The 16,099-nt window shown below is 46.5% G+C and overlaps 1 protein-coding gene across 2 annotated transcripts in view; it reads right to left on the bottom strand.

Annotated features, from left to right (window-relative positions):
* Nucleotides 1-16,099, bottom strand: part of WNT9A (Wnt family member 9A) — a 63,094-nt gene that overhangs the window by 18,123 nt on the left and 28,872 nt on the right. For both annotated transcript variants that reach the window (XM_054016710.1, XM_054016711.1), the window contains exon 2: nt 2,235-2,494. In XM_054016710.1, the coding sequence (XP_053872685.1) occupies nt 2,235-2,494 (260 nt within the window). The remainder of the gene's footprint in view (nt 1-2,234; nt 2,495-16,099) is intronic.

The raw sequence follows: 16,099 nt of genomic DNA, 5'->3' as shown, positions 1-16,099 counted from the left end.
CAGAAGACAGGCAAGTTTCTCTCCTCCTTCAAAGGTGAAGTAGTTCCAAGGAAGCGCACACAAAAAAATCCCCATGCTGGCACATTTCAGTAACTGCAGATCACTAGATAACACACCTTCCCCTTTGCCCCAGGGTAATGGCTCTTGCAACGCGGAGACAGGAACCAAGAACTCCCCTTGTGGAGAAGTGAAAGATTCAAAGGGCAGCATGTTATGCTACAGGCACAACATCTGCAGGATTTATAGCCTCTGTGGAGGGCAGAGGACTCCAAAGAAATAAAACATGGAACAACGAGGCAGCAGGCAGGCTCCTGGAACCTGCAGGGTTGTCATTTGTTATGCAAAGCCATATTTTTAGGCAGCTAAAATTGAAGCACCTTTAATGTGGTAATGGCTGTCCATCAAGCCAGCTCTCAGCTGGAAGGAACAGGCTGTGGCCTCCAGGTGTCAGTATAAGAAAGAGCTTGTACTCTAAGCTCCATTAACCAGGGGTAGTTCTGGCAAGCGGAGATATTTTTAAACATCTTATAGCTCAGGTTCAGTGTCTAGGGTTTCATAGGACTTTCCTTATTCTACACAGTCAAGGACAGACCATCAGTTTAGACCCAACGCTTCAAGTGATTAACCAGGAGACAATTTCCCCTCTGCACCATCTTCAAGTAGTCCAAAATTTAGAGTAAAGGCAATGCTATACCGTTTGTGTGTGCATGGCATGTGTTGTATGACCCACAATTGGCCGGACCCGCAGAACGAGTCCATCTAGTCCCTGAACACGATGACATCCTCTGCACAGAGTGACTTCACATGTACTGTACGTGCAAGGCCATGCCACATGGAGGATGTCATTTTGCAAGCAAATGTGCAGTTGCATGCCTGACTCAAAATGTCACAGCATGCCACTGAGCAAATGTTGGAGTCAGGACACCTGGGTTCCATTCCTAGCTCTCTCATTGATGGGATGACTTTCCCTTAATGTCTCTTGGGTCTCAATCTGGAAGATGGGTATAGCATTACTCAGCCACCTCAAAGGGGATGCCGAGAGTTTAAAGTTAGTTTTTGCCTTTCCAGAGCCCCACTTTTCACCCAGCGATCTCTAAGCACTTTGCCAAAACACCAACTTATTTTCTATTAGGGAAACAGGAAGGGGGGTTTTGCCTCTTCCAACTAGCTTCCCTTGTATGGAGTATTATAGTCAGACTTGGTTCCCGCCCTTCATACAAGGTTAGGTGAGTTACAAGACTCACCACCACTATTCACTCCCCTCTTCTGCTCTACAGAGCAGCTCAGAGATAGTGTAAAGTAACCATCCATATTGTCCTTGACCTAGAACCATTCCAGGCCGGGGCAATTAGGGCTCATTAAAAGTTGCAAAAGCTTCATTTCACTTTACACTAGGACCTGGCAAAAGCTGACTCTGCATATCCTCTGTTTCCCTTTCACAACAAAGCCGTTCAGCACATCCTGCTCTTATGCCTTCATTTTAAGGAGAGGATTCAAAGCACTTTGGTCTGAAAGTGGAGTACTCTTTAGGCACTACTCCAGGTTTCATGGTTTATTAAGAGTGTTTCTTACCTTAAAAGAGAAGTCTGGGGGGCAGATTGGGGCAAATTCTACCCTCTGTTATAACTCATGGGTTTAGAGACCGAACAGAGGGCAGATAATTTAGCCCAATCAGTCCATCTGTGAAACTCCACTGAAGTCAATTGGTAGCTGGAGTGTAAGTGAGCATACAACTGGATCCATGGTTACCACATCCCCTTTGGTGACCCACCATGTTCTAGAGAACAGGGGCTCAACCTTTCCAGGCTTCTGTACCTCTTTCAGGAATCTGATTTTTCTTGTGTACCCCCAAGTGTCACCTCACTTCAAAAACGACTTGCTCACAAAATCAGGCATAAAAACTACAGATGTGTCCCAGCACGCTACTACTGAAAAATTGCTGACTCATGTTTACCCATACAATTATAAAATAATCTGTTGGACTGTAAATATTGTCCTTACCCTGAAATGTATGGCATAGAGAGCAGTATAAACAAGTCATTGTCCATATGAAATTTGTTTGTACTGACTTTGCTAATGCTTTTTATTGACTTAGTTTTACAACAGGCTACATATCTAGAGGAGTTGATGTACCCCAGGGGATTGGGGAGGTCTTCTAGGGGTACATATACCCCTGGTTGAGAACTATTGCACTAGAAGGCTGAGCAAATCCCCCACTGATCCCCCTCACTGACCTCTCTTCAGCAGACTGGCTCTGTAGCGCCCCTCGAGGGTGCAGTTCCACCGTTCGAAGCGGAACTGGTACTGGCACTCCAGGGCACTCATGCTGATGGCCTCCACGAGGGTCTCGGCCACCCCTGGATCCCGCCTGCACATCCGGCGCTGCTTCTTCTCCAGCTTCAGGCGGTCGCACACTTTATAATGGGCCTTGACGGCAGCTTCCTCCATTTCTGAAGTCAGAGGGAGGATGGTCAGAGGTTCATTCCCAGTCAGCCTGTGAAGAGACCAGGGCACAGGTTGGGGGGAGGGGGGGGGAAGAGAAATAATAAAAAAGAAGGACTAGTCAGTAGACCGCTACCATGCTCAAGCTACATTCTAGTATCTCTAGCCGGTGCCAGCCATTGGCTGGAGATGCCCTACCTCACGGAGTCAGGGCAAAAAGGAGAGAGATACACAGAACATGTCCTACATTATGGCTCTGCAATCATAGAATATCAGGGTTGGAAGGGACCTCAAGAGGTCATCTAGTCCAACCCCCTGCTCAAAGCAGAACCTAATCCCCAACTAAATCATCCCAGCCAGGGCTTTGTCAAGCCTGACCTTAAAAACCTTTAAGGAAGGAGATTCCACCACCTCCCTAGGTAACCCATTCCACATCCTTCTTGTAGTGTGGGGCCCAAAACGGGACACACTACTCCAGATGAGGCCTCACCAATGCTGAATAGAGGGGAATGATCACATCTCTTGATTTGCTGGCAATGCTCCTGCTTATACAGCCCGAAATGCCGTTAGCCGTCCTGGCAACAAGGACACACTGTTGACTCATATCCAGCTTCTTGTTCACTGTAACCTACAGGTCCTTTTCTGCAGAACTGCTGCCTACCCATTCAGTCCCTAGGCTGTAGCAGTGCATGGGATTCTTCCTTCCTAAGTGCAGGATTCTGCACTTGTCCTTATTGAACCTCAGATTTCTTTTGGCCCAATCCTCTAATTTGTCTAGGTCCCTCTGTATCCTATCCCTACCCTCCACCCCCCCATAACTCACCCACCTTCAGGCCTAGGTTCAGGTGATGCAGTCAAGAGGCTTTAGTTTTCAGGTTTGTTCATCTAAGTTAAGAGATTTGGGAGCTTTAAGGGGCGGGGGGGGGGGATTGGGAGCCCATTCCCTTCTTCAAGTACAAGGTCCTTGACTCATACAATGAGTAACAAAAGAAGCCAGCATACTGTTCCCGGTGTCAAGTGACTGGCTGCTGGACGCTGACCAGGCTGGCACCCGCCCCAGGGAGTAAAGAAGCTGCAGGAACATCTGCTGGAAGCATGAGCCGCTTGTTGGCTTTTCTACCAGTAGCCAGCTCTCCTGGCTCTGCCCTCTTCCGGCCAGGTGCCAGTGCAGCCAGTCAATGGGAATCACTATACCGGGTTTTGAGGGACCTGAAGATGCATTTCCCCCAGCCAAAAAGGAAGAATTGCTAAAGCCAGAATGAAAAAAAGCTTGCTGGAACATTTCAGCCCTGCACAGACACACACACACAGAGCGAGTGCAGGGCTGGGCGTTCGCCTTCACTGAAGCGTACTCTGTTGGTTTCAGAACTTGCACAGAGTAGACCCCTAACAGGGCCCAACATCAGGGGAGGGCAGCAAAGACAGGGCAGGAAGAGGGGGGGGGGGAAATGGACCATCACTTCCAGAATTAAAAATGAAGGTTCTAGAACCTTAAAAAGTTATACTTGTTTTAATTTTAGGAGGAATTCCATGTTATACATAGGGATTCTCCCTACCATGCAGACACACAACCCCCAGCCAATAGCCGGAATGCTGGAACTCCAAGACATTTCTTTACAAATAGATTTGTATTCCAAGTCCCGATCCGAGCCCCCACACCCAGCAGAGTTGACTGAAGCCACTTCATAGAAGTCAACATTCTCCTTCTGTGGGATTCAAAAATGGACCCAATTGTTTTGCTGATGTTGTTTATGGTTCTCCCCCCAAACCCTTGGGCACTTTTGAAGTATTGGGATTATTTTTTTTAAATGGCTAAAGGAAAAAAGGGGACAAAAAGAAATAAGAGGGGGAGACACTGATAAGTGAAAAATATCAAAAAGTGATTAAACACAATTAAGTGCATAAAAGTATTCCAAAAACCTAGTAGTTTTTCCACAAAGACACGGTTTTCAAAAAAGGTAATTTTTTAAACCACTCTTGTTCATAGGTTTCCACCATTGCCACTGGTTCCTGATCACCCCTTAATAAAATTTTACAGAAAGGTGCCAGATTGTCCACCATGAAAGTATAACAGTTCATTAGCTCAGAGTCCTGACCATGGAAGAACCAGCTCTAGTGAGTAGGGAGGGAAAAAAAAAAAATTCGAGTCCACTCTTTGGATTTCAGCCTGCTTGCTGGCCCTTCTCTTTGCTTAGTAGCCCGGGCTTTGGCACCCCTTCCCTCCATACCCTTCAGAGTTAACTTCTGACCTTAAGGGCTTGTCTACACTACAGGGGCTACAGCAGCCCTGTGGCTATAACCCTGCAACCTAAGTGCTTTTTCCAGAACTGGAGTAACTCCACCTCCTTAAGCAATGGTAGCTAGGCCAAGGAAAGCTAGGTCTACACCTGGGGTTAGTTGGTTAGAGCCACAGGGTTCTGGGGTATAGATTTCTCTCCACATCCCTGAGCTATGCCAACTTAAAATGTAAGTGGTGACCAGGCCTAAGCTTCAGAAAAAATCCCCCCTCCCCCCCCGGCATTATGCTCAGTTCAGTGAGCAAAAGACTCATCCAACGAGCATAAGCAAGTAATGGACATTTGTCACCCAACCCAGCTTCATGGCTTTTTTGGTTCAGGTCTGCTTGAGGCCAAAGCAAGAGAACAGGTTATAAAACCAAAGCACGTTTACAGGGTCAGTAACAGTTGCTGCTTCTTGGCCAAAGGCCTGTCCCATTCAGGCAAAAAAAGGAAGGGAGAAAACAAGTAAAATGAAGTGTGCCTCTGCTAGCTGTTAAACAGAACCCTTCTTCCGGATGAAGAATTCCTTTGGAGCAAATGTAGAGTAATATGCATCTTTGGCATGAGACCTATGCCCATTCCAGCAAGGGCACCAACCTAGCAGTATCAGGACTTTACTGTGACAGTTCAAAGGGCTGAGGTGGCATTTTCAAGAGAGTGCCAACACCACACACACACCCCACCCCCCCACCAGGGAGAGTCAGTGCCGGTGCCTGAAATACTGGCTTAGGGGCTGCCACGGCATGGAACCCTTATAATCCATCAAGCCCTTTTATGCAACCTAGGCTGAGTGAGGTCTTGTGAGGCCATGGGGTCAGAGTCCGATGCCCTCTCAGCTCTGCACAGAGGCTGAGCTGTTCCTGCCAAGGAGTCTGGGGCTCTGTAGGGGTGAGGGAAGTGCACTTACTCTCCCCAATAGAGATAATTCCAGCAAAAAGTCTAGGGTGCATATGATGGAGGTGTTGTTGCTCAGGGAACACCACCACGTGGGAGGAGCTGGGATTATTGTTGGTGGGAGCGATTGCTAACATTGAAGGTGGGCTTATATTAGTCATTTTACCCTTCAGTCTGCATCTGACTGCAAAATACAGTGCTTAGTTGGGAACCCTTAACTAGTCTCTTCCCGTTTGAAACAGATGCCAGCATTATACCTACTTTAAATATTGCAATAAACTGTTGGCAAGTGGTAGTACCCTGGATGCTCAGTTGTGCCCAGCCCTACGAGGCGAAAAAAAGTTTCCCTCTGAGATCAAATTGCAGTGATCCATGCTTTAATAGTCAAGATCCAGCCCTGCTCTCACTAAAATGTTCAGCTTAGCATAGCGTGCCCCACATGGACAGCAGCAAAGTCCCTAGGCAGCTGTGTGTTTGTGGCAATACGCTACCCCTCAATGAGCCCTGGTTTTAGACAGGCTCAAAGCCAAAGCTTTAGTTCCCTACCTAGCAAGAGGACTTTGTGATCAGTCAAAGCAGGACGAGAGAGGCAGGGTCTCTGCAAAGGCCAGGGAGTGCACTCCCAGTTTGACAAAATCAGGAGTTGCCTAAGCCCTGCCACAGCCAAGCAGAGCCACATCACATCACTGCAAGAAAATTTGCTCTTCTATATCTGCCTGGAATGCCAGGCCTGGTGAAATCCACCATGCCACTCTCCTCTTCCAAAGGATTTCCCAATGGTAAATCTGTACAACACTCCCCAATTGAGATCTTCCCTTTTTACAACTACTTTGCCTGTAGTTCTACTGCCTATACCAGCCCCTCTTTGCCTTCTGACCTTCTCCTTTCTTCCAAAAATGCTTTGAGGCGTGACTCTACTGTATATGTCATAGCCCAAGGCATAGGCCAGTGACTCAAGTGAAGGAAGCCAGACACTAGTTCAGACTGGACCATGTGGAACAACTGATCGGATGTCCTTTTTCTTCCAGCTTTCTGGCAATTCCAAATTGGGATTTTCCCCTCCTCCCCATAACTTTCCTAACTTGGGCCCACATCATGCCCCCTTCTACAAAGTAGAAACACTATTTGGAGTATAATGGGTCCAATTCCTCTCTGGGACAATTCCACAGACTTCAATGGAGATTAATCTGGACATTGGTTTGATGCCCGGTCTAGTCTTTGAAGGCCAGTAATTCATGAAGTAGTCACCACACTTTCACTGGTCCAATGCTTACAGAAAATATGACAGTGAATTGTAACTAGTAGGCTATTTAGAGTCCATAAAGAGGAATGCAACATATAGCTCTGTTGTAGACCTCAAAGGTCCACCGAAGATGTTTTTGGTTTTACCAATAAAAGTCATGGGGAACCTCCCATTAAGTTACTTCAGATTTCCAGAAGTAGCCATCCAGCTAGTGTGCTCAATAGATTCCAGTTTATAGAACAGGAGATGCTGATACCAGACTTGATGCTCAATCCAACTTGGACCAAAAAGCCATCAAGAAATCCATCACCACAAAAAGTAAACAAGTTGCAAACTTCCAGTCTCTGAACTTCAGCTCAACACTACAGTTTCCCCCCCCCCCCCCACACACACACACTTTGGCTACCAAACAGAAAAAAAACCCACCCCCACCCACCCCTTACCCCCATGCCACAATAAGATTCCCTCCAAACCTCAGCCCAGATTTGTTGGCCTTCTGGGTGTCTCAGTGCAAGTCAAGCACCATGCCTCTCAAGAGCATCCTGTCAGCAGCTCCCTCAGTTATAAACTAAGGGAGAGCTAGGTGGAAAGACGCTGCTGATTTCACCCTGTGCCACACCACCACAGAAGGGGGCATCACAGGTAGACAGATCCTAGGCCACTTAGAGTTTTTGGTGTTAGGTGCTTTAGAGGTCTAAACCAATCTGGAAATTGACAGACAGCTACTGGTCTTTTCAACATTCTCTTGCCTCTAGTGTGGCCCCTACCAGAGGGTTGACCAGTTCCCTGCCACATGTCGGCTTTGGAACCACTGCCGCATTTTTCGGTTTTTCGATGATTACATTCACTCCCTCGTTTGGGAGCTTCTGGGTAGCTTGGCACCCCGAGCTCCCAGTGACCTAATTCCCCTGCAACAACCCATTTTGTTTGTAAGTGAGCTGGGTTTTGCCCCCTCCCCCTTCATCCTCTCAGGAATGAGACAACCATCAGCTAGATTTATGGAGGATTTTTACTCAACTTAAAACCTGCTGGTGAACTCTGGTGCCAGTGGAATGCGTGGGCCAGGGAGCTTTCACTCACAAATTTAAGACAGCATTAGCTTCACTCTCCGCAGTTTGTGCCAGGAGTTCTTCTCGCCTCAGCCTTTCCCCCCTCTCACCCGCATTGGCTGCGCAGCTTCATGGATAACCCCCTCTCCACCCTCCCAGGGAATTCTTAGCAACCCAGGACTGTTAATTATTCTACTGACTACTTTTTTTGGCTTCATGTCATTCCTTCTGGCATGGGTCCCACTAGATCGTAGGCAAGCGTAGCTGAGAGAGTGTTGGTACAGGGAGGCATGAGAAAAAAAAGCAGTGGAAGGAGAGAAAAAGGCGGGGGGGGGCAGTTTAACCCCTTCAGTGCCCCACTGTTGGGGACAGCGGCTCCAGAATTAGCTGTAATTTTCAGCAGACCAAGAAGGGCTGGGAGATGGCTGCAGCAGAAGCTAGGACAAGAGACCGCTACAAGTTCTGACAGTTCAAGTAATGGATGTCCCCTCCTTGCCCCCCTTTGAGTCAGCAAGAGAAGGCAAGGCTGATGGGAGGGTTGTGGCCAGAGATCTTACACACAAGAATGAGTAGTTATTACAGCAGCAACAGTGCACGGCCATGGGCTAGGTTATCTGTTGCATAAGCCAGTGCTTCTCCATCGACAATAGAATTACATCAATATAGTCCGCTTGAGATTTTAGTCCAAGAGCTTTCCATGCTTAATAGTTTCATGTGTAAAATAAAGGCACCTGTAATTTCAATTCTTCTCCAAAAGTGGACACAGCAGGTACAAAGGACATGAGCAAGAGTCCTTTAAAGAGGCCAAAATCCAACCCCCACCCTATCCAGGTCTGCACCCGGCATCTCTGGCCCACCTGCTACTTCACAAGAGAGCGTTGATACACAAGGCACAGTGGAATGCCACAAGCTTGCCCAGACCCGTGTGGACTTTACTGTTATAAAAACGTCTCTACCCTCCTTAGCCCTGCAGAGGGAGTGACTGACTTACTCACAGATGCTTTACGATTCCCTTCTTGCTCTGCGTGATGCGAGGATTGGGAGTCAGAAGACCTAGATGCTCTTTGTAACCTTTGCTACCAATTCATTCAGTGACCTCGGATAAGCCACCTCATCTGTAAAGGAGCTGCCCTCACTTTAGTCACCTGTCAAGGTGCTAGATGTTGCCTATGGTTATTTTCACATGGTCCTCCTGTTTAATATTAAAGGCACAGCCAAAGGGTTTTTGGTTATTAGGACCCGGTTGCTACGGAGACACTGAGGGGAGTCACTTCTACTTGGATTACAGAATACACTGGATTTAGGCACTATAATGGTGGCAGTTCTGCTCTATTTCTAAAATATTTCTCTATGACTCAAACTAGCCCTCAAATCTTCAGGACATGGGCACTTGTGGCACAGATCCAATCATCCGCGCAGCATGCCATGTGTTAATGTCAGTCTCGTCTGTCCACTCCGGTGCCAAAGAACACATCTGACTTTGTAATGAATCACTCATTTGTCTCCCCAACACCTCAGCCAGCCTTTTGTTAAGCCTCGCCTCCCAAATTTAACAGCTCCGTGATGGATGTTCTGCAAAGCACTGGCCTCTCCCTTTCCACGCTCCCCCAATCCTGCACGTCCAATAAATCCTGCTTTCATTCAGATGCAGAGAGAGTTATATAGCCCTGGATCGGCCAAAGATTTGCAGAGGGAAGACTCCTTGTGGCAAAAGGCAACAGTTTCCTTAATTGCCCAGAGATATTAAGTAGTGTGTTTAGAGCACAATCGCTTAAAGAAGAGGAGTTTATGGTAATATGGAAGTCTCAAGCTTTGCCTCTTGGTGCTTATTTGACTCTTCTACAAAAGCAAACTTCGACAGAGGAGCTTTCTAAGCTAGTACCCCTGGTTTTGGTGGGGCCAGAAATACTTCGAGAACAGCCTCTCCTCTTGTATTTGGCACTTGTGTTTCACAAGTGGAGAGGAGAGATAAGACTCAATAGGGTTCATCCAAACAGGTCATAACCATCAGAAAAGGTTTTAGCCTTAGTGCGCAGAGCTGAGCGGAAGGTGCATTAGTTCCCATCCCACCCCAGCTCCTCCAAACAGTTCACCCATCCCCAATTTTACAGTCCACAGCTATCAGATCGTAGAGTATTCGGATGGTTGGGCAGTTTGACACATCATCTGCTCTATTTTGGGAGCAGTTTACAGCTCTGCAATTCCTCTGCCGCACAGCAGCGATAGCTATTTCACTCAGCCACTGGCTTTAGTGTCATATTATCCTGGAGGCAGGTTTAAAAACTGAACAGGTGAAAAAACAAACCTATCGGGCACTGGAGAAACCAGGATGCAGGAACGGGGATTATGCCTCTGGGTTGGTATAGGCTTTTCTTACTGAACCAGAGAAGAGAATGAGTTACAAGTGTAGTGGCTGGTTCTGTCCTTAATCAGTTAGGAAAGGAGGAAATTAAGAGGCTCTGATACACCCGTCTCCCTTGAAGGGGTATTTACAAGCTTTTGAAGCTAATCAGTGGAAGCGTTATTACTAACAATTGTATACAACAAGTGATACGCACCCTACTGTTTCTGGGCAAGCGCTACATAAGCAAAGCCGATTTAGTCACTGGAGCTACAGATTAATACCAACTGAAGACCTGGCCCACTGCTCTAAGAGAGTCCCTCATTAGGTTAAGTATCTGTGCAGGAAGCAGAGTTTTCTTGGGGCCAGTCCTGGAGTTTGGAGTGAACTCACTCAGGAACTAAGGACCATTGCAGCCCTCACAACTTTTGGCTTCAAATGTAAGGTGCATTTCAACCTGCCTTTTAACAAAAAGCAGCATTACAATTATATAAAAAAAAATCCTACCACACACAACCCTCTCAAGACACCACTTCAGTGTACACACAACCCTCCGCATAGAAAGATAAAGGAAAAAGTAGGAACGGACAGACTAGAGAGAGAAGGTGGGCAAGGTGATAGTTTATTGGACCAACTTCTGTTGGTGAAAGATAAGCTTCTGATCTATACAGTGCTGAAGGGCTCCATCAAAAGCATCTTTCACCAACAGAAGTTGGTCCAGTAAAAAATTCTCACCCACCTTGTCTATCGAGTATCCTGGGACTGACACAGCGACAGCCATTACTGCAGACGAGGGGACAAGATATTCACCACAGTTCTTAATCCACTATTGGAAGGTGCTCATCTACTCTGGTCACGAGGGTGGTGTAACAACCTATATACGAATCCATTTGCAGCCCTCTGGAGAAGTAGCAGGGGAGTCCATCTGAGCCAGGGAGGAGAGCAACGGATAAGTGGCTCTTGAACTTCCCTGTGGTTTAACTTTTGGTGTGGACACCTCTTGGGTTGAAGGAGGAAAGCAAGTGCTTTGTGTTGCCTGCAGTTTTCCTTCCAAGTGACAGATGTGGAGCTCAGCAGCTACTCAGAGAGAGTCCTTGCTAGTGCTCCCAATCCTAAGGCCTGGTCTACACTGGTGGGGGGCGGGGAGGGAAATCTAAGTTACGCAACTTCAGCTATGTGAATAACGTAGCTGAAGTTGACGTACTTCGATCTTCTCACCATGGTGTCTTCATTGCGGTGAGTCAACAGCTGACGCTCCCTTGTCGACTCTGCCTCTCACTCTGGTGGAGTACCAGAGTTGACAGGAGGGCGCTTGATTTATTGCATCTAGACTAGATATGATAAATTGACCCCTGCTGGATTGATTGCTGCCTGACGATCTGGCGGGCAGTATAGACAAGCCCTAAGTAGCAGCAAAATGTAGGAGGACATCCCAGCCCATGGCTCTCACCCCCCGCAGCCAAGAGTGTGATGGAACTGAACAGCTTACAAGAACCACATGTGTAGCTTTAACAGGAATAGTCACCCGTGTAGCTGGGCAGTGATATTTGAATAGATATACTGATGGAGCTACAGAAACATGGATTGCCATGGGGTTGGGTGTACGTGTATGTGTACGTGTGTGCGCGCACTCTCACAGGATCATGGCAACTAGAGTGAGACCAAATCAGATCCAGACCTGAGCTTACGTTGAGTCCTGCGCAGCCAAACAGATGGATGCAAGGCAATACCAAGACCCTGATTCAGCCAAGGTGCTGGAGCACATGCCCAGCTTTAAGCATGCCAGTAGCTCCACTGACTGGACCGAGTTCCATGCCTCGAAGGCAAAAGGGAGGTGAAACAATTTGCCAAGGCCCCTCCACCAAGTCCATAGTAAAGCTTGGTACTGAAGAGGTCAGTCCTCCTGACCATCACCACAAGTAACCCACTCCTGCCCTTCTTACCTGAGGAGGGCAGTGAAAGTAAGGAATATGATTGACGTGTTAAGATATTTCCTGTGCAATCTTGGGCATATCACCTATGGTAGGACTTTCAAGAGAGGGTGAGTGCTTGCAGCTGGACTGGTCATGGACTTCCATGGGAGCTGCTGTGCTTAGCATGTTGCGGGGGACCGAGGGGGGTGGGGAAGAGAAAAAAATAAATCAGGTTGATCTGTGCATCATTCCCCCCACCCCCATCTGTAAAATAGGGATAACACTCCCTTTCCTACCTTTTGTCTCTTAAAGATCTAAACCGATCTCTTTGGGGGCAGGGGCTGTTGCTTACTTGGCAGGTTTGAAGAGCCCCAGTTTCAATTGGGGCCTGTGAGTGGAATGAACAAATTGAGGCTGATGAGTGTCAGCGCTTAGCAGTTGCTCAGTACTTTATAGGCTCACAGCACTTTACACAGATTAGTCAAAATAAAAAGGATCTATTATCCCAAAATCATGCAGACCAGTGTATTAAGACACACATTTCCTTCCTGTATTGATTATGTATCCAATGTATTAAGTTAACCTCCACCCCACACACACACACAAAAAAAAAGAATCAACCGAGTGTTAAACATAGCAAGTTCCAATCAGATTAGGGAAAACTAAGATCTTAACAAGTGGACAGTGGACATTTACATAATTAGCTTGCTACTTGTAAATTCCTTCAGTGGTGCCAATGGCAGATTGTCACCACCTAAAATAGCCTAAAGCCGTTGATTCAGGAACTGTTGCCATCCCAAATTAGATCAACCCAAATACAGAGGCCATAAGATGGTTTTGTTACATCAAGATTATGAGTTGAATGGGCCATGTGTGTCAATTGGAAGGGGTGAGACTGCAGATGAGAAAGTCCTATCACAAGGTTACCCATGATCCACCTCAACACAGGATTGTTCCTTTGAATTGTCTGAAACCATTTACAGTATGGTTCTTCTGCCTCTTCTCTTACAGTGAGTTTCTACCCTAAAGAAACTGGCTCCCCCCCCGGCGGGAAAAAAAAGCCAGCAATAATATGCATTGTGGGAGTCCATGTTTTGCTCTCACTCACTTTGCAACAATCTGCCCCTGCAGTTGCCAGCCCCATAAATGGACCAAATTGGGTCCCTTCCATCACATCTCCATCTAGAGGTGCTCGACAGGCCAAGCCAGGCCTCCGACTACACCCAAGTTACCTCAGAGCCTTCAAGTCATGCCTTCCAGGACACCTGTGCAGACACATCTTGGGCCCACAGGCCACATTATCATTGAAAGATATCAAACAAAAAACCACCACTTGCACATGGATTTCTAAACCAAAATTCTATATGTACTATGAGATCCAGTGAACATGAAACCACACAATGCCATTTCTACAGACTAATTATATATATATATATATATAAAATATATATATGTCCAGTCCAATAGCTTTCTTGAGACGTGTCCTCAGTCCCATGTAGGGCTTCTGTTTTAGTTATATGCCCTGGGGAACAAATCTAGAACATTCTTAACCTAGTACACCTTTAGAATACTCCCCTCCACCCATTTAGAAGGTGGGCTAAAAAGCTACACCTCCATCCCAATATAAACACGACCCGATAGAACACGAATTCGGATACAACGCAGTAAAGCAGCGCTCGGGGGGGGGGGGCGGCGGCGCTGCGCGCTCCGGCGCATCAAAGCAAGTTCAATATAACATGGTTTCACCTATAACATGGTAAGATTTTTTTGGCTCCCGAGGACAGTGTTATATCAGGGTAGAGGTGTACTAGTAGGATTTCAAGGAGTGGCCATGTCAAAGGAAGAGGGGGATCTATACACCTGGTGTCAGATTCTGAACCTCAGTGGCAGTTGCACACCTGTAGTGAAGTCATTGGAGTTGTACACTCTTACAAAAGGTTAGAATTTGGCCCATTGTCAACAAGACAAGAGGAGACCTCCTGAGCTAGTTAATCCAATCTTCTGCATAGAATGAGAACTCTCCTCCTTCCTGATCCTGACCAGGGCATCATAGTCTCTACAAAAGTCCTATGGGCAAACTGGGGACTGCGGATATAAAAGCATGAGCTTCTACTGCTTCAGCAAATGGTTCTACAGCTCAAGAGATGGTAGCAAACGAAAGTTTGTGGCTCAGCTGCTAGAGGGAGACAAGGAACTAAAAACTGGATTTATGTGGATTACAATGATGCCATTTCTCCAATACCCAGCTCTACAACAGATACTGTTTACGGCTAGAGTAGTCCGGTCAGCTACTGCAATCGGATATGGCATTTCACTTGTCTTCTGAACCTGTCATTGCTGTGTGCTGTTGGACAGCTACCAACATTCCCCCTCCTTTCAGTCTTGTGGAAGGTAGAATTCTCCCACCAAGCTAGTAAGGGACAAATGACAAGGAATCTAGGCAGGCTGGAGACAGTGGCAGGAATTCAGATTAGATTCTGCCATGCATCTAGGGACATAAATTCAACAGAGGGCAACACCTGGAAAGCCGCAATGCCAAAAAGGAATAAAGTCAGAAGCCATAACAAATTGAAAGCAGTGGAACAATGCCCCTCCTAAAAACAAATCCACGAAATCTATCCTCCTGCATGGACTAGGATGACAAGACCTGGAACATAGCATTCAGTTCAACACAAAAAGCTAGAGAGTGTTCAGAGGAAAGAGGTCAAGGGGCTGGAGATATGCAGGGAAGGCTGAACTATATGTGCAGCTGGCTAACTGATGAGTTCGGAGGGTGTTGACAGCATAATGGTAGAGCAAGGGTGTAAATACAGATTGAGGGAGAAATTGAACCAATTTTAGCTAAACAAAAACCAGGTGGAGGATACTGCGACAAACTACTAGAAAGTAGTGCACCTATTTAATTAAAGAAGTTGATTCTCCAAAGTTCCATTACAATGCTCTTTTAGCACCAAGGCCCTCTCCTCTGACTATATCCATCACTAGTCACCTTCTGTCTTATGCTTTTCAGTCCAACTGGTGTTCAGTGAATCAGCCCCATCTTGGTTTCTCCTTCCTGAAGTAGTTCTTGGAATTGTTCAGGTCTTCCAAGGTGCATAACTCATTGGGTGCCTCTCAGCCTCAGTGTAAGAAGTCCTCCAACGTTCTTTACCCTGCTCCCCAAGCTAGTAGAGTTAAGCTGCATGTAACCCACCCTTGCAATCACAGATCAAGCACAGCAGCTCCTCAACCAACCACTTTGCCCATTTTCTATCTGCTACAGTGATGTTGGTTTTCCAGGTGGAGAAAGGGACCCATCAGAGCAGAAGCTTACTGCTATTAGATCACCATCCATGCATCTGCTGAATCAATGGCAAGTCTATTCCTCCACCATCAGTTAATTCAAGCACAAAACAAAAATAGCCCCTTAGACTTGCGATTTCCCTCCCCACTACAGTTTCTGGTGAAGGATATCCTGTTTACACCTTCAAAAATGGATCTGATATTCTGTTCTCACTTGCCCTGATGAGAAGTGGGAGCAACTTCATTGAACATGGGTTTAATAAAGGAGAATCAGGCCACCTAACTCTAGAGATGAAAGGAGCCATCTATTGTAGCGTCTTCTGAGTTAAGCAAGAACATTAGCCAAGTTAAAGAACTTTCAAATAAAAAATAAATAAAATAAAGAGTGTCTACATTTCCAGAGTATTTCAAGTGATAACTGAAGGGTACAGCTTGAAAATAAATTCCACCTGTAATTTGCACATACCTCAGAAGAGCTACACCCCAAAACCAGAAAAATCTTGCATGTGGTTCAGCTGAGTTGTCAGTCAATATATGTAACACTCAAGGTTTCCTATAACACAATATCTAATTATGTGGTTATATACAAAGCAAACATACTCCGTATCTAAGGCGAAGAAAAAAATAATTGACCTGAGGTCCAAATGTCTTGGCCA

Source organism: Malaclemys terrapin, chromosome 2 (genome assembly GCF_027887155.1).
Source record: "Malaclemys terrapin pileata isolate rMalTer1 chromosome 2, rMalTer1.hap1, whole genome shotgun sequence".
In the NCBI taxonomy this organism is placed as follows: domain Eukaryota; kingdom Metazoa; phylum Chordata; order Testudines; family Emydidae; genus Malaclemys; species Malaclemys terrapin.
The sequence above is the reverse complement of the archived record's forward strand: the minus strand, read 5'-3'. Positions and strand labels throughout refer to the sequence as shown.